General features: G+C 42.8%; 1 protein-coding gene across 3 annotated transcripts in view; it reads right to left on the bottom strand.

Moving 5' to 3' along the window:
- The window catches only part of MYH10 (myosin heavy chain 10), a 153959-nt gene that overhangs the window by 53096 nt on the left and 81084 nt on the right, over positions 1-19779 (bottom strand). For 2 of the 3 annotated variants that reach the window (XM_075847009.1, XM_075847011.1), the window contains exons 1-2: positions 19150-19230; positions 9767-10135 (exon numbers count right to left, since the gene is read on the bottom strand). In XM_075847009.1, coding sequence (XP_075703124.1) covers positions 9767-10114 — 348 coding nt within the window. In that variant the 5' untranslated portion in view covers positions 10115-10135; positions 19150-19230. Of the gene's footprint in view, positions 1-9766; positions 10136-19149; positions 19231-19779 lie in introns of those variants that run through there. The other variant, XM_075847010.1, reaches the window with a different exon arrangement.

The following is a 19779-nucleotide window of genomic DNA, read 5'->3' as shown; positions in this document are numbered from 1 at the left end:
AGAACGGATCTATATCAGGACCCAGGCAGACCTTTATTTCAGGCAAATTTCAATTCAAAGAAAAATGTCTGCTTTGTTTCGGAAATAGCGCCACATCTGCCTACAGGTTGTCTGTGGTATTGCAGCTCAGCTCCATGAAAGTGAATAGGACTAAGCTACAATATCAAACAACCTGTGGACAGGTGTGTCGCTGTTTTTGGAAGACAGTAGCCATGTTTTAGTAAACCCGGACATCCCCTTTAAAGGGCATGACAAAGCTGACAATTTAAAGGGCAACTCCACCTACAGAAATATTTGTTTCCTACCTGTACAGAACCTAAACTCTTTTGCGTAATGTTGCCTGGAAAGACCAAAATCGAATATAAAACTACTGGTCATAAGTGTTAGAAGAGCGACAACCATCACAGCAAGAAGTGGACTCAAAGAGGTGGTCACCTCCCCTCCCCCACACAGGAGTCATGCCGTACCAAGCTGAAAAAGACATTAAATTGCTGTGAAGCATGGGACAAATATTTGGCATCTACAAATGTCTATACTGCCCAACGAGCCTCGCAGCTGAGTGTTTGTTACAATTGTACCCAATGTATACAATCCTCTGTGAGCTAAAAAGCCTGAACCGCTGTCTGATAAACTTTATCTGCACCGATACATTGTAGCAAACAAGAAGGACAAGAGAGAGATTTGGTCTACCATGTGTTTAGCTCACAAAGGAATGTCTGGACTGGATACAATTGTAATAAACCCTCAGCAATGAGAGGTATTAGGTCTTTACAGGTTGTAACAAACCCTCAGCTGTGAGGAGTATTAGTTCTCCACAGGTTGTAACAAACACTCAGCTGTGAGGAGTATTAGGGCTTCAGCCCTTGGATGTAAAACAAGAATGTTCTCATTCACTGACAGCAAGCTGAGGTTTTGACAATAGTGAGAAACAAACAAAAGTATATTACAAGTTTGCCGAACTTCTCATTGTACAATGATTATCACAGATCTGGCATCTGCACATTAACCCATTGCTGGAGTAGTGACTACACCCGCTGAGCTCTGCTGTGCAGCCCTAGTCTTGCAGGAACACAACTGCTGATCAATCTAAAAGGGCCCAGAAATGTTTCTGAAGTCACCCTTCAGGATGTCTGTGCTTCCCAATAGGAAGGTTACCTGTAGGGCTTCAGATCTGTAACTATGAGATCAGAGGACGGGAAGTAAGAACAGCAAGTAACTCCAGAATCCTACAAGAATGGAAACCCAGAGCGTCATTTTTATTTTAGGATCCCTTTAATGAAAACGGCATGTGTGCGGAAATATGATTGAATGAAGTTACAGGCCCAAAAAGATTCTGATGACAACCAAGTCTTCCCGTCACATGAGGTGTTGTCATGGGGTCCTTGTGTGGATTACAATCACCATCCACATCAATGTCTATATCCTGCCCAACACGTGTGAATAGTGATGTAGATGGTGCGGTGACTACTATCGCTGCGCTACACAAAGTAGAGGGCCTTTGACAACCAATATGGCCGCCATTAAAGGGGTATTCCCCTCTCAGACACTTACAGCAGATCCAGTCTGATAGGTGCGAGCGCCACCGGTGTGACCTGCGCGTATCTGGAGAACAGCAGCCACCACAACAGACAGGACGGGGGTTGAAGGATCCCGTTCTCCACGTAGATGCGATTCTCGTGGACCGAGTATGCCATAAATATCTGACATAGGAATTCCCCTTTAAATTAATATTGCTGCTTTAAATATTGAAGACAAGGGTTTTCGTATGAGATTACTGGGTGTATTTGCCTATCAGGGGCCTGGTAAAGCTGGGTGACACCACACGCGGGCAATGGTCTTAATTTTGAGATGACGTAGTTACTAAAGCTAAATGCGTTACAAAAAAAAATCCTAATATCTAAAAAGTCTGTTGTGGTATTACAACTCCCAACATCACATTGTCTGGGACATTGTTTATAGGACTCTATGCTGGTGGGGGGAGGGGACTTGCGCTTTAAATGGGAATGAATGGGCAGAGTCTGGGAGCCCTGGTGATGAATGGCTTCTGCAGTAAGGGAAATAAACACATATTGAATCAGGAATGTGTGTATTCTGCCGACCAAGCGGAGGGAAGCCCTTTATCAGCGAGGAATGCTGGAATATGTCGTACCCTGGCCCCGCTCCAAGGACACACACATACCATGCGGCTCTCGCCCACCAAAGCCCATGCCGTATCAATCCTGGGATCATCAATGGCCAGATCGGGAATATTCACCCTGGAGACGGTCCCCTCACCCTCTGCCAGTTCTGAGCTATGGAAGATTTACTATGTACTTCAGAGCTGGAATCGAGCCTGGAACATAGACGATCACTGGGATTAGACCAATGACAGGCGGTTGCGGCACAGGGTAAACCGATTGTGAAAGAGCCGAGAAATCCGTTCTAAGTCTCCGGCCTTTTTTAGTCTGAAAACAGAAAAATGTCCGACACCGATACCGGCCCATCCTCAGAACCTGGAGCAAAAGAGGAGGATTCACCCATGGCCTTTGTGCCCAATCAGATCGTTTACAGCCACCTTAAAGAGGCTCTGTCACCAGATTTTGCAGCCCCTATCTGCTATTACAGCAGATAGGCGCTGCAATGTAGATTACAGTAACGTTTTTATTTTTAAAAAACGAGCATTTTTGGCCAAGTTATGACCATTTTCGTATTTATGCAAATGAGGCTTGCAAAAGTACAACTGGGCGTGTTGAAAAGTAAAAGTACAACTGGGCGTGTATTATGTGCGTACATCGGGGCGTGTTTACTACTTTTACTAGCTGGGCGTTCTGATGAGAAGTATCATCCACTTCTCTTCACAACGCCCAGCTTCTGGCAGTGCAGATCTGTGACGTCACTCACAGGTCCTGCATCGTGTCGGCACCAGAGGCTACAGATGATTCTGCAGCAGCATCGGCGTTTGCAGGTAAATCGATGTAGCTACTTACCTGCAAATGCTGATGCTGCTGCAGAATCAACTGTAGCCTCTGGTGCCGACACGATGCAGGACCTGTGAGTGACGTCACAGTGCTGCACTGCCAGAAGCTGGGCGTTGTGAAAAGAAGTGGATGATACTTCTCGTCAGAACGCCCAGCTAGTAAAAGTAGTAAACACGCCCCGATGTACGCACATAATACACGCCCAGTTGTACTTTTACTTTTTAACACGCCCAGTTGTACTTTTGCAAGCCTCATTTGCATAAATACGAAAATGGTCATAACTTGGCCAAAAATGCTCGTTTTTTAAAAATAAAAACGTTACTGTAATCTACATTGCAGCGCCGATCTGCTGCAATAGCAGATAGGGGCTGCAAAATCTGGTGACAGAGCCTCTTTAAAGTGGATGTTCAGTTTTATATAATGAAACGTCTCACATTCCTAATACACAATGTACTATTTTTAAGATCTCTGCTTGCTGTTCAAGAATGGCAATATCTTAAAAATGTGTAGCGACCTAGTCCTGCTCAGCCAGCTGCAGGTTGTTACAATGTATTAACGTAGTGGAGGGTAAGAACACGATTTCGCCCATTAATTGTGCGGCCATTTGCCACCACATGGGGGCGTGGTTTCGGCCACGATGGCTGCCGCCCCCCTGTGTTCTCACACTAAAAGCTGAGAATCCAGGACAGGACAGAGATTTGTGCGGTGAAAATATTGTTTGGATTCATATTGAATTACAACATCTGTCATTCTCCAGTCACATCCAAAGCTGGTTATCCACTAAAACAGACTGTGATCCATCGACCTGGCGTGACCAAACAGCGGAGCCATAACAGGGTCATCCAAGATCCTACAAATATCTGTTCACTGGTAACAAGAAACAGAGACAGAACTGTGAAAGCAGCTTTGTATGTGACTAGAGTAGATCACATCACTGTTAAGGACTCTCTAGGTGGAATACATTGTACCAAACTGCTGCTGTGTAAGCAGGGCTAGATCAGTGTGTTTTTTTTCAGCCCCCCGGGTGTTTTCATTCACTGACAGAAAGCACACAAATTATAAGCCTTGCATTTGGCTACTTTACGACTGTAAGCTCAAGGGGCAACACCACATCTGATTGTTCCACGCATACTGAGGGGCGTGCAATTCTCAAATCTCTGCAAGAAGGAAGCGCCAAACCTCACCCGGACATATCTGTGGCTGAAAAAGGAAGGCCTGTGGTTGTGAGGGGAGGACATCCAGCAGAAGCCGTACGGATATATCCTGCAGTACAAGTATAGTCTATAGTCATCGGCAGCTGCCATTCTGTGGCCTGAGGCAGGACTGCAAATTTCTGTGGAGTTGCCCTTTAATTTCTTATTTTTATCAGGCTTTACTCCAGAATTGCAAAACTTTTTTCCTGTTTATTTGGGAAGCTGCATTTTAACAATCCAACTACTTGAAATGGTCACAAAAACAAAACGCAGAGGCCAAAGTAGCAAATCGTAAGATAATAGAGGGGGTGGGGATGCCGCTGCTGGACAATACATAATGCTGGTGCAATAGTCATGTCCTTGCATAGGTTAAAAAGAAAAAACCTTCCCATATGCTCCATTAGGACACGCTAAAATAATGGAATAATGCCCCCATTTGGGATCCCTCCAGATTTAGAACGGGCTCTGGAGGACTGCATACTGTAACGCTGTGTTTGTCCAGCAGGGTGTGCTGCAGGGAAAACTAAAATTGACATTGTGGTTTCTTTACTGATCGAGGAGGTTCACAAGCTAATCTGGGATTTTACAAACCAAAAAAACAACTTTACAAAAGGGGGAAATGGGCGCGCTCGGTCTTTAGTCGAAAAGGGTGGTCAGGAAGAAAAGATCAAGGGGACACAAGAAAGACACCTCTCCTGCTGACCTACAGGAAAAAGGATTACCTCACGCACGCTTCTGATTCCTTTCAGGACAGACAATCCGGGAGGATGTTTTTAGTTCCCCGGAATAAGAAAAAAAATATTTCAAGACAAATCGGTCTCAAGACAAGAACAAAAATAACCTACAGGATTGTCTTCTACATTGAACACTACAAGTATGACAAACTTTCCTGGCGCTATCGTTTGTCATCACAGGTGGAGGACTTCTTTAACCCCTTAGTGACCACTAATACGCCTTTTTACGTCGGTCACTAATGGGCTTTAGGCTAGGCTGACGCCTTTTCACGTCAGCCTAGTCTAAGTCCTGCACGGGTCTCCCGTGCAGGCTGGAGCCGGGGCTCAGCTGTCTGATGACAGCTGAGCTCCTGCTCCAACGCCCGCGATCGAAGTTTACTTTGATCGCGGCCTCCTGCTCCAATGCCCGCGATCGAAGTTTACTTCGATCGCGGCCGTTTAACCCGTTAAATGCCGCCGTCAATAGCGACCGCGGCATTTAACTTTGTTTACAGAGGGAGTGAGCTCCCTCTGTCACCCATCGGCGGCCCGCGAATGAAATCGCGGGTCTCCGATGGGGTGTCATGGCAGCCGGGGGCTTGATAAAAGCCCCCAGGTCTGCCCTGGACATATTCCTGTTAGGACGCGCCGGAGGCACGTCCTAACAGATTGCCTGTCAGATTTACACTGACAGGCAATAATGCTCTGGTATACGAAGTATACCACAGCATTATAGCAGCGATCGGAACATCGCACAGTAAAGTCCCCTAGTGGGACTAATAAAATCAGTCATCAAAGTGAAATAAAGATTATTAATAAAAAGTACAGTAAAAAAATAAATAAAACCATTTTTTTCCATAAAAAGTGGTTTTATTTAGTAAAAGTGTAAAAAAAAAAAAAAGTACACATACGTGGTATCGCCGCGACCGTAATGACTCCATTAATAAAGTTAATATGTAATTTAAACCGCAAAGTGAACACCGTAAAAAAAAAACGCAACAAACCATGGCGAAATTGCAATTTTTTCCCATTGCCCCCCAAAAAAGTCATAATAAAAATGAATCAATAAGTCCCATGTACCCCAAAACAGTACCATTCAAAACTACGTCTTGTCCCGCAGAAAACAAGCCCAAAAATCACTACATTGATGGAAAAATAAAAAAGAAGTTACGGCTCTTGGAAAGCGACGATGCAAAAACAAATAATTTTAGTTCAAAAGTGTTTTTATTGTGCAAAAGTCGTAAAACATAAAAAAACCTCTACATATGTGGTATCGCCGTAATCGTACCGACCCATAGATTATAGGTAACATGTTATTTACGTCGCATAGAGCAATGGCGGAATTTCAGGTTTTTTTTATAATCCCCCCCAAAAGGGTTAATAAAAGTTAATATAAAAATTATATGTACCCAAAAATGGTGCTATTAAAAAGCACAACTAATCCCGCAAAAAACAAGTCCTCATACAGCTATGTAGACGAAAAAATAAAAACGTTATAGCTCTTTGAATGAGACTATAGAAAAACGAATAAAATAGCTTGGTCATTAGGGCCTAAAATGGGCTGGTCACTAAGGGGTTAATGGGATTTATTTTCAAAATCTGCTGAAGGAGTGGGCATCAAACGCCCCTTAGGGTATTTAGTCCACCACTAACCCTATAGCAAATCTTCTTGTCCGCAAAAAAGCTAGGATAATACATACGGTCCTTAAGAGGTCCTCTAACTACGACCATTTACTCTCTATTTCGAACCTCTTCAAGATGCACTCAGCTAAAGGGGTTCTTTAGGACGCTCCGTGGGGTCCGGGAGGATGGACTCTCACTTAAACCATTGATAGCCTCCCCTAAGTCCCGAAGAACCCCTTTAAAATGTGACAAGTGTCAGTTGCCCCTTCCCACGTCTGAGATAGCTCCGCCTAGTCTAGAAGAAGCCTGAATGCAGCAAAAGCCACAAAGCGTCATGTCCTGAAAGTGGTCACCAAAACACAAAAGGGAATGAACCAATTTTATTTACAAATCGCTCTGTGTGTTTATACAAAGGGGCTAATTAAATCCTTGTATAAAAATAATCTGAATGGAGTTGCCCTCGAAATAACCCACCAAGTGATACAAAGAGGAAGCGCCAAGGCTGAAAACCCACTTCACCATCAAACGGGCATTTTCCTTCCCATCCAGTGTATTAGGTCATAAGAAAGTGATATTATTGTGAAGGCGATCCTGCCCCACCACGAGCTGCCGCTTATCTACTGCGGCAGATAAGCGTTCCCCAGACGCAGACTGAAATAGAAAAGTGACAGACGTCTGCTTTCTGTAGCATTCCGCGTCTCCGCCTGTCAGCTTATCTCCTGGCAAACGCTCGCTATTTCTCTACCCCAGTGAAGGCGGCCATTCCTTACCCCTGACACACACCGTACATACTTGCTCAGACCACAACCATTTCTTGGCCCAGTCCTGCAATGTCTTGCCTGCGGACCACAAAAAGCTAGCCATACATACATGAGGGCTAAAAGCTTTATAGGGTCAGGACGGAGATATAATGGATACGTATTTTCCATTTCCTCATACATTATAAGTATAGAGGCCCCACAGCCATATGTGTAAGAGCCGAGACGTGAGGACAGGACATCAGATCAGCTTAATAATGCATACAGCAGGTCTAGGAATCCAAGGGGGGCATCGAAGACCTTGAAAGGCTACTTAAAGGGGCTGTCTAGTTTAGAAAACCCATCTCCATACACTCTATTAGGGAGTTAATACAGGGGTTCTCCATTCAGGGTCCTCATCTTTTGGGCAGAGTGGAGAGCGGTTACATAGACGTCTCCCGCTCTGGAGGACCTGTCCTGTATTACACAGACTACACATTGACATGAATGAACAGTGTGTAGTACTTAATTTCTCCTGTGGTGGCGCTGCAGGGAAATTGAACACTTACTACCAGGTTATCGCTGATCGCTGGGGTCAGAGCAGGGGGAGAATTTGTGTGATCAGCTTATGGTCAAGAGACTTTTCTAACAAGTAGTAATGGTACAAAGCGGAGAACTCTTAAGGGAACGGTCACTAGTACAAGCTCCCTTTATAGTGGGCCTACTGTATAAAAATAATCCTTGAAATCTCTAAAGACTGTGGCAGGGTATAACTGCAGGAAAATCCCGGCGCAATCAGTGGGACCACACAAGTGAAATGCTATGCACAATACATGGCACCTATTGGTTTAATTGGATTCTGGTCAGAGAGCTGCACTTCCTCAGGCTTCCAAAAGGGGGCACTAACAAAAAAAAAAATCTCTCTACCTCTAAAAAGGGAATAAAAAAAAAAAATATTCTTAATGGCATGAAGGTCTTTTAGGGGACATGGGGTGTTCTCATATCAACATTTATCACCTATTCACAGGATTGGCGATAATCGTATGATCACTGGAGGCCCCACCGCTAAGACCACCACCGGACAGGAGTCCTGAGCGCTGTACTTGGCTGTTCCCGTCAGACTTATGAGTTCTCCTCATTGCAGCCATGCAGTGATTGGTGGGGGTCCCAGCGATCAGACACTTCCCGATCCTGTGGATAGGTGATAAATGTCCAATCTCAGAATACCCCTTTAATATAATCCATTAGAGCACAAAAAATGGCTGCCAGGACTAAAAGATTTTCTAGTTGCACCCTACTGCAGCACTATATACATACACGTGTATTGTGGTATAATCACCTAATGCATGGTTATTGATTAGGGGAAAAAAAAATGGAGTCCTATTAGGTTTGCGGAGGATGACTAGAACATACAGCGAAGCATAATGACATTCTCTGGATGGAAAAGCACTCCACGATGACAGCCGCTTAGACTACGGGGTCAGGCAGATGACAATGTTGTTTATGTGACTCCGCGCTACCACTCTACAGGCGACCTGCCTTATAGCGGTAGTGAATGGGTTAAACGTAACGCACAAAGTCCATCTATCTGCTGACCCCCAGTCGTGACCCCGATGGTAAATACTTGGCGTAATTTCAATGACGTCATGTCCCCGAGAACTAAATACCTGCCCATCAAAACAAACCGCTGCCTGCCCTACTCCCTCCGAATCCCCTTTACGAAATTGCTGTAGTGCAGGTCGTTACATATTGTGCGGATTCTTAAAGGGGTTGTCCAAGATTGGAAAAACATGGCTGCTGTCTTCGGGTCACCACTGCCCATGAGTTCTGTTTGGTATTGAAGCTCGGCTCGATTGAAGAGAATATAGGGCTGAGCTGCAATACCATACACAACCAGTGGGCAGGAGTGGCAGCGTTTCTGAAAGAAAGCAGCCATGTTTTTCTGCAGTAGTGTTGGTTCTGATACCACTGATGGTGTCTTTTCTCTGCTGACACCCACGGGCTGCCTCCCCAGACGTACTCTGTGTTTACCCAGCATAGGGGTGACCTGTTACAATAGCGCGTGAGCCAAACGAAGGCCGCTGCAGTCATGTGCCGTCCATAGCGGCATCACTGCAGCAAACCGCGTTTGACAACAAGTCTTTATGTTGCAGGATTAACGAAGAGTGGAAAGCAAGAACCAGATGGAGCCAGCTGCCATGTTCAACCCAAAGGGTGCCCACATTACAGAAGCCCCCAATAACACTAGACTAGAGGGCACGATACCAAAGATAGCCCAACCATCAAGTTGTGTACTGGCAACAATAGAGTTGTCCAGGATTAGAAATATATGGCTGCTTCTTCCAGAATTAGCGCCACATCTGTTTACTGGTTGTGTCTGGTATTGCAGACCAGTTCCATTGAAGTGAATGGAGCGGAGCTGCAATACCACACACAACCTGTCGACAGATGTGGCGCTGTTTTTAGTAGCAGGCATGTTTTTCTAATCCTGCACAACCCGTTTAACACGCAGAAGTACATAAGAACAGTCAAAATGTACTTACATAGATGAGTCCAGAGTAATATCGGTCCTTTAAGTTGTGCAGGACGGAAGCCTCGTTGAGACACGTCAACTCCGCCATGTCTTCCACCTTAGAGAACTTGGGTGGGTTCATCTTCTGGATGTCATCTTTGTTCACCATGGCCTTCTTGCCATTTTCTGCCAGATCAACCACCACTTCGTCACCTTTCTCCTCCTTGATGCTGGCTGCCTCAAACCCATGGCGTTCCGACGGCACCCACACCAGCTTCTTGGCCGTCCAGTCAGCCTGCGTGGCTGGATTGTAGACCACATCACGGTCCACAAAGAGGTATCGCTCGGGGTCATCCTGCCCCACTCTCTGAGGCATCATGACAGAGTCTCTGGGAATCACCTGAGGAACAAGAAACAAGTCAGTAAGTAAATGACCAGTAACACAATGCTGAAAATATTTACCAAGGTCTTAAGACATACAAGATCTCAGCAGAGAGTATCACACATGATAGGTTTAGATATACAAAGTCAATCTGACAAGTAATACAATAACATAGCATATGACCATCGCCGGACTACAACATGAACTATGCCCCTGAACTATGTACTGAAGTCACAGGAAATCAATGATATAGAAGCAGATGCTGTAAAAAAGCGATCACTACTATATATATATATATATATATATATATATATATATATATATATATATATATATATATATATATATATTTATTTATTACACACACACACACACACACAATATATATAATCCTGACACAAACATAACCAGCAGTCCGACGGGATAATCCAGATAAAAATTACTCATCCGATATATATTAATTTCAATAGCAGCAGTATTATAGTAGTTATATTCTTGTATATAGAGGGCAGTATTATAGTAGTTATATTCTTGTATATAGGGGCAGTATTATAGTAGTTATATTCTTGTATATAGGGGCAGTATTATAGTAGTTATATTCTTGTATATAGGAGGCAGTATTATAGTAGTTATATTCTTGTATACAAGGAGCAGTATTATAGTAGTTATATTCTTGTATATAGGGGCAGTATTATAGTAGTTATATTCTTGTATATAGGGAGCAGTATTATAGCAGTTATATTCTTGTATATAGGGGCAGTATTATAGTAGTTATATTCTTGTATATAGGAAGCAGTATTATAGTAGTTATATTCTTGTATATAGGGGGCAGTATTATAGTAGTTATATTCTTGTATATAGAAGGAGTATTATAGTAGTTATATTCTTGTATATAGGAGGCAGTATTATAGTAGTTATATTCTTGTATATAGGAAGCAGTATTATAGTAGTTATATTCTTGTATATAGGGGGCAGTATTATAGTAGTTATATTCTTGTATATAGAAGGAGTATTATAGTAGTTATATTCTTGTATATAGGAGGCAGTATTATAGTAGTTATATTCTTGTATATAGGAGCAAGTATTATAGTAGTTATATTGTATATAGCGGGCAGTATTATAGTAGTTATATTCTTGTATATAGGAGCAGTATTATAGTAGTTATATTCTTGTATATAGGAGCAGTATTATAGTAGTTATATTCTTGTATATAGGAGCAGTATTATAGTAGTTATATTCTTGTATATAGGGAGCAGTATTATAACAGTTCTATTCTTGTATATAGGAGCAGTATTATAGTAGTTATATTCTTGTATATAGGGGCAGTATTATAGTAGTTATATTCTTGTATATATGGGGCAGTATTATAGTAGATATATTCTTGTATATAGGAGCAGTAATATAGTAGTTATATTCTTGTATATAGAGGCAGTATTATAGTAGTTATATTGTATATAGCGGGCAGTATTATAGTAGTTATATTCTTGTATGAAGGGGCAGTATTATAGTAGTTATATTCTTGTATATAGGGAGCAGTATTATAGTAGATATATTCTTGTATATAGGAGCAGTAATATAGTAGTTATATTCTTGTATATAGAGGCAGTATTATAGTAGTTATATTCTTGTATGAAGGGGCAGTATTATAGTAGTTATATTCTTGTATATAGGAGCAGTATTATAGTAGTTATATTCTTGTATATACGGGGCAGTATTATAGAAGTTATATTCTTGTATATAGGAGGCAGTATTATAGTAGTTATATTCTTGTATATAGGAGCAGTATTATAGTAGTTATATTCTTGTATATAGGGAGCAGTATTATAACAGTTCTATTCTTGTATATAGGAGCAGTATTATAGTAGTTATATTCTTGTATATAGGGGCAGTATTATAGTAGATATATTCTTGTATATAGGAGCAGTATTATAGTAGTTATATTCTTGTATATAGGGGCAGTATTATAGTAGTTATATTCTTGTATATAGGAGCAGTATTATAGTAGTTATATTCTTGTATTTAGGGAGCAGTATTATAGTAGTTATATTCTTGTATATAGGAGCAGTATTATGGTAGTTATATTCTTGTATATAGGAGGCAGTATTATAGTAGTTATATTCTTGTATATAGGGGGCAGTATTATAGTAGTTATATTCTTGTATATAAGGAGCAGTATTATAGTAGTTATATTCTTGCATATAGGGGCAGTATTATAGTAGTTATATTCTTGCATATAGGAGCAGTATTATAGTAGTTATATTCTTGTATATAAGGGCAGTATTATAGTAGTTATATTCTTGTATATAGGAGTCAGTATTATAGTATTTATATTCTTGTATATAGGAGCAGTATTATAGTAGTTATAGTCTTGTATATAGGGGGCAGTATTATAGTAGTTATATTCTTGCATATAGGGGCAGTATTATAGTAGTTATATTCTTGTATATAGGAGCAGTATTATAGTAGTTATATTCTTGTATATAGGGGCAGTATTATAGTAGTTATATTCTTGTATATAGGGAGCAGTATTATAGTAGTATTCTTGTATATAGCAGCAGTATTATAGTAGTTATATTCTTGTATATAGGGAGCAGTATTATAGTAGTTATATTCTTGTATATAGGAGCAGTATTATAGTAGTTATATTCTTGTATATAGGCGGCAGTATTATAGTAGTTATATTCTTGTATATAGCGGGCAGTATTATAGTAGTTATATTCTTGTATATAGGAGTCAGTATTATAGTATTTATATTCTTGTATATAGGAGCAGTATTATAGTAGATATATTCTTGTATATAGGGGGCAGTATTATAGTAGTTATATTCTTGCATATAGGGGCAGTATTATAGTAGTTATATTCTTGTATATAGGAGCAGTATTATAGTAGTTATATTCTTGTATATAGGGGGCAGTATTAGGGTATGTGCACACACACTAATTACGTCCGTAATTGACGGACGTATTTCGGCCGCAAGTCCCGGACCGAACACAGTGCAGGGAGCCGGGCTCCTAGCATCATAGTTATGTACGATGCTAGGAGTCCCTGCCTCGCTGCAGGACAACTGTCCCGTACTGAAAACATGATTACAGTTGGTTGGAGGTTTCCGTACATAAATGGTCTAGACATGCTACGGTGGTAAGTTCTTGGAAGGAAAAGTTGGATGTAGTAAAGGATGTATTTGAAGAAGATCTTTCGCTGTCCACAGATATGATGGGAGAAGAGGATACTACAGTGTTATCCAATTGATTTGTTTCCAATGACAAAAAATGTTTTTTAACAGTCAGGTTACGAATAAATTTGTTCACGTCTATTAGTGTGTTACTTCTCGAATCTCGACCATTAAACTTGGAAACCGTTTCCATTTTACTCTACCCAGCGCTGGACTCCACTCCCTGTTTCTTTCGCTAGTTATATTGTTGCATATGGGGAGCAGTATTATAGTAGTTATATTATTGTATATAGGAGCAGTATTATAGTAGATATATTCTTGTATATAGGGGCAGTATTATAGTAGTTATATTCTTGTATTTAGGGAGCAGTATTATAGTAGTTATATTCTTGTATATAGGAGCAGTATTATAGTAGTTATATTCTTGTATATAAGGGCAGTATTATAGTAGTTATATTCTTGTATATAGGGGCAATATTATCGTAGTTATAATCTTGTATATAGAGGGCAGTATTATAGTAGTTATATTCTTGTATATAGGAGGCAGTATTATAGTAGCTATATTCTTGTATATAGGGGGCAGTATTATAGTAGTTATATTCTTGTATATAGGAGGCAGTATTATAGTGGTTATATTCTTGTATATAGGGGCAGTATTATAGTAGTTATATTCTTGTATATAGGGGCAGTATTATAGGAGTTATATTCTTGTATATAGGGGGCAGTATTATAGTAGTTATATTCTTGTATATAGGAGCAGTATTATAGTAGTTATATTCTTGTATATAGGGGGCAGTATTATAGTAGTTATATTCTTGTATATAGGAGCAGTATTATAGTAGTTATATTCTTGTATATAGGGGGCAGTATTCTAGTAGTTATATTCTTGTATATAGGAGCAGTATTATAGTGGTTATATTCTTGTATATAAGGGGCAGTATTATAGTAGTTATATTCTTGTACATAGGGGGCAGTATTATAGTAGTTATATTCTTGTATATAGGAGCAGTATTATAGTAGTTATATTCTTGTATATAGGGGGCAGTATTATAGTAGTTATATTCTTGTATATAGGAGCAGTATTATAGTAGTTATATTCTTGTATATAGGGGGCAGTATTCTAGTAGTTATATTCTTGTATATAGGAGCAGTATTATAGTGGTTATATTCTTGTACATAGGGGGCAGTATTATAGTAGTTATATTCTTGTACATAAGGGGCAGTATTATAGTAGTTATATTCTTGTATATAGGGGGCAGCATTATAGTAGTTATATTCTTGTATATAGGAGCAGTATTATAGTAGTTATATTCTTGTATATAGGAGCAGTATTATAGTAGGTATATTCTTGTATATAGGAGCAGTAGTATAGTAATTATATTCTTGTATATAGGGGGCAGTATTACAGTAGTTATATTCTTGTACATAGGGGGGAGTATAACTACTTAGAGAAAGCTCCTCCCACCGTAAATATAACATAAAGTGTGTTCTCTAACCTGAGGCATGATGGGATGGACATTCAGAACAGAAGACAGGAATAATATTATTTTATATCTCTTTACCATGTAATTCAGGAATAATCAAAGGTCACGTCACAAGTTTTAGCACTTCCCAGAGACATCCCACTTGAACGAGTGTCTGGATTTCGCTGTCTCACAGTAGGGGATGTTCTTAGTCACCAGACTGGATATAGTTTTCCCCTTATTACAGAGCTGGTGACTAATGACTTCACCTGTTGCTTCTTTTCTGGCTCGACCCTTGTAAAACTACAGGAAGTCTATCAGTGTATGTCATCCCGGCCACTACAGAACCATGACATCATATCATTGAACTCCGCTGATCTCTACTTCTTTCCTGCGTATGAATGTACCCATAAGACCGTTGGCAAACACTGTGCCCACATTTGCTCGTTGAGAGTCCATAGAAAAGAGGTGGGATAACTTTTTGACTTGGGCCTCTTTCATGGAAACCTGAACAAAGGAAAAAGTGGCGTTGCTTAAATGTTTTTACGTTGTTTTTAGGACCAGGGAACCAATAATAAACACATCCGACCGTTCATCTCAAACATTTGAGCTTAGGCCTAATTCACACAAGCGTGTTAAACATCCATGGGGCGGCCGTTGAAACAGCGGACCTATGTAATTGAATGTGGCCGTTCACACAGCCGTTGCTTCAATGGACCGTGTGAAGGGTCCGTGGGAAAACAGGACATGTCCTATCTTTTCACGCATCCCTTGATAGACTCATCTATGGGGATGCGAGACATCGCGTCCGCAGCGATTAGCACGGATGCACCTCGGACGCGAGAAACTGCAGTTTTTCACGTCTGAGATGCGCCACGCTCGTGTAAATAAGGCCTTAAAGGGAGTTTCTTCTAACCGGTCATGGCGATAAGTCAGAAGATGACATCCTCGATCGGGGGGTCCTCACCAATTCAGAGAACAACGGGCAACAGAACATAAGAACCCGGGACTCCATCTGAGCAGGTCAGAGATTTTCTAAACTTGTTGGCATTGGATTCCAAAAAAAACACCTGGTCTGTGAAGCTGGTACTCAGCATGCCCCACCATAGCTTGGTCTATTCTGCGTTTTATGGCATGCCCTACTACTGGTCCGTGGAAAATCTACAAGATGCACAAGACTCAAATTCATTGCACTGGAATTTCCTTCCTTCAATTTCCAGTAATAACATTGGGATTTTCCAAAACAATGGGAGACCGACCATCGGGCAAAATTAGGTCCCATAAATTTACATGCGAGAAGAATGACCTGGGCAAGTAGGGTGGGCAAATGTACAACATCCTGGACATTTATGGCATATCCACAGGATATGCTATAAATGACCGATAGATGCAGGTCCCAGCTCTGGGTTTTGCCCCGATCTCCATTACGGGGCGCCCTGACACCCTGCCTACCTTCTCTTGCTCTCCAGCCACTGGCGGTGATAGAAGTGAATGGGAAATACGGATACAACGCCGTTCTACGCTATTTTCGGTAACTCCCATTCACTTTTAGCACAGTCAGAGAAGGTAGGATTGGGCTCAGGGGTCCCGTTCTAGGGATGGAGTGGGACCAGAGGTGGTACCCGCATCTATCGGACATTTACGCATATCCTGTGGACGGAAATACCCCCAATGCAACTCTAAAATCCCGCCTCCTCGTACACCCCGGTAATACCGCCTGAATGTAAACCCCGGTAACACCGCCTCCTCGTACACCCCGGGAACACCGCCTCCTCGTACACCCCGGGAACACCGCCTCCTCGTACACCCCGGGAATACCGCCTCCTCGTACACCCCGGGAATACCGCCTCCTCGTACACCCCGGGAATACCGCCTCCTCGTACACCCCGGGAATACCGCCTCCTCGTACACCGCGGGAATACCGCCTCCTCAAATACCCGAGGGATGAAAAAATCCTGGTAGCCCAGCAACCGTGCATACCTAAAAATGTCTCCTGGAGGGGTCTTTATGGCTTCCAGGGTCTATGGTAAGTTGTCTACCACTGCCCTATGTACTGGTCATACTACTCAACAAATACTCCATGGTATGCCCGTCTCACACATTTATGGCATATCCACAGGACCCGCACCTACGTTGAGAAAGGGGGTCCCCCGACCTGCCTGATGAGGTGGCTTTTGGCCGTCGTGACACCCATTCTTGACCCAGAGGCAAAACCCACATGTCTCTGATATTTATGGCTTATCTTGTAGGCGGGAATACCTCTTTAATACCCTGTCCTGAAATACCCTACCACCACTCAACAAATACCCAGTACCCCAACAACACCCCTCTTGTGGCTATAAGAAGCAGGAGTCTTAATCAGTCCTCGAATATAAAAACAACAACTTCTTAAAAAGAAGATCTACCTGGATCATAATAGATTACATACAGGGTGACGTTCCCATACAGCGGGCGGAATAACCTCCACCTAATTATCCAGATACAGCCATGCATAGGTTAATACGCCCCCCAACCCAAATGTAATGGGAACCGTATGGCGGCTGGTAATCCGTGCAGACAAAGCCAGAGAATGACAGATATTTGGGGTAGGAGGGGCAGTGCCAGGGTATGCATGACATACAGTGATATTATAAAGACATGGTGCCGGTGTCTTGGGCCGTGCGGTTCTGTTCTGCCGCGTTCCTGTAGGAGGTGGGCAGGCTGGTGGTGGGGGGCACAGAGGAGGGGGCGAGACAGAGCAGAGGAGGACTGACGGAGCGCATGGAAGCTGCAAGTCATGATGTAGACAGGCTCTTTGTTCCCTGGGAGCTGCTGCAATAAGAGATCTGAGCGGCAGCCGCCCACCTAGTGCCGGGTAACTGTTCTCCACACTTCTTCTTCGAACTTAACCCCTGCCTTCCTTCCTAAACAAGGTCAAGCAAACCCAGGCGGAAAACAGCTCAATAGCAAGACCTGGGTGGTGCCCCCGATTAATTCATCCGCTTGCAGTGGTGGCGAGATGTTCTGCAGAAGGGAGAGCTGGGTACATCGACGACGACTGGTGGCCAGATAAGGCAGGAGAAAGAGATGGCACCCACTGGGCGCCTGCCGTGTGCCACACACAGACGGCGGCATGCTCGCAGGCCCGAGACACATGGGCACCAGCCTGAGGGAGGGGGGGATAAAGATCAAGCTGCCCTTGAAGGCATCCAGCGAGGCCGGAGCAAACCATATGGCCAACTCGTTAACCCTTCCCCTGCTGCAACAGGCTGCAAAACATGGCTGCCTCCACAATCACTGAATGAATGGGGAAGTACCAGCGACCGGCATGGCATCCTCCCTGGCACATCCATACACGCCTCGCCTCTGCAGAGGAGAACTAGTTAACCCCTGAGCCGACAACGATCCAGCCAATTAGGGGTTAATTAAAAGTATAGCCCCTTGTCATTTGAAACGGTAGAGGGGGGGGGGCTCAAAGGAATTTTTTGGGGCACCAATGTGGGTACAACTTAGGAAATACAATACATAGGATGCACCCCACATATATATGGGCACTGCCAGGCAAAACAACACTGGCATTGCTGTGAGGGCAACGCAACCACACAAACAGATTATTTTGGGCAATGCCACTCCACAGTACAGGTTGGCATCACCGGCCAAATACCTGAAAGGAGTCATTTTATTCGTTTTTGGGAGCTCATACTTTTAAGTAATAGAAAAAGGGGCATTAGCGCTTTTCTGAGCCCAGGATACAGGGTTATTATTAGGGTAGTTCCTTAATATTTAAAGGGGGTATTAACTGGGCACTGGGCAGACAGTGAAAAATAGTGGTATCCGGGCACATCGCAGGGGGTACTTTAGGGGGCAGAGAAGTAACTGGGGGCAGTGTATGAGACAAGATATATAAGGGGTGGTCTGGAGAAGGGGCATTATCTAAGATAGGGTATTTGAAGATTATTATTACCCCTGGCATAGTAGGCAAGCTTAGGTATAGCCTGGGCAAGGGCACTAGAAAAGGAGCAAGGCAGTGGTAATATAACTGGGCATAGGGGCGATTAATGGAGGGGCATTACCCAGTTAAGGGGTATTTGTTGGGGGCATTTGTGGAGTATAATTACCGGAGTATAGGCATTATCTGGGCATGATGCGCTTGCAGAGGACATTGCCTTGTCATAGGGGCAACTGTGGAGATACATTGGGGTCGTTAATAGGATTTCACACTATATTTTACGGGCCAGGCTGTTATGAAAGGGTTAATGTAAAGGAGCGGGTGATTCTGAGAGAATGAATGCCCCGCTGATAAAGTATGAGGAGCAGCTAGCCCCGGGTGGGGTATTAAAATGATACAACGTCTAATATTACAATAACGAAGAAAATATTCACCCAGGAACCCACCCCAGTCACCATCCCCCTCTTACCGGCGGCTCCTGGGCTCCCTCTCTCTGTCTCTGCGACTCCCGGTAACCACCAACCCGTCACCTCACAAACCACGCCCACCGACACCAGGAGGAGCCATTCTGACCTTTCCGTCTTCTCCATTGGCCTACACGGCGTCTCCTCCACCCCCTCTCTCCGCTGTGATTGGCTATCGCCGCCGTCAATCCTCCCGAAACCGTTACTTTGCTCGTTCTCCATCATTTTTTTTTTTTCATTTACCCGCCCTCTCCTGCAGGAAAGAGGCTGGAAGCAGCTGTCAATCACCAACATTCTATTAATCCTATTGGTTAATGTGGTTTCCATAGAATCCGGCAGGGTAGGGCGGAGCTATTTGGACCGGGTTGCGCAAGTTTGATTGACAGCTGTGTGAGCCCCACGTGGGTGTAATGCTGATTAGAAGAGACGCGGGTAAGGCCTTATTCACACAGTGCAGTTTTTGAAGCTACAACCAGGAGTGGATCGTAAAGATAGGGACACTATATCGGAAAGATTTTTATTTTTTTTAATCCACTCTTCACCAGAAAACTGCACCAAAACTGTGTGAATAAGCCCCAATGTATCTTTTATCACCCCCCCCTTATATGCTTACACCCCCTTATAGTGTACTCCAT

The sequence above is a fragment of the Rhinoderma darwinii genome, chromosome 13 (genome assembly GCF_050947455.1).
Source record: "Rhinoderma darwinii isolate aRhiDar2 chromosome 13, aRhiDar2.hap1, whole genome shotgun sequence".
NCBI classification, from domain to species: domain Eukaryota; kingdom Metazoa; phylum Chordata; class Amphibia; order Anura; family Rhinodermatidae; genus Rhinoderma; species Rhinoderma darwinii.
Note: the sequence above shows the minus strand (reverse complement) of the source record. Positions and strands in the feature narration are given on the sequence as shown.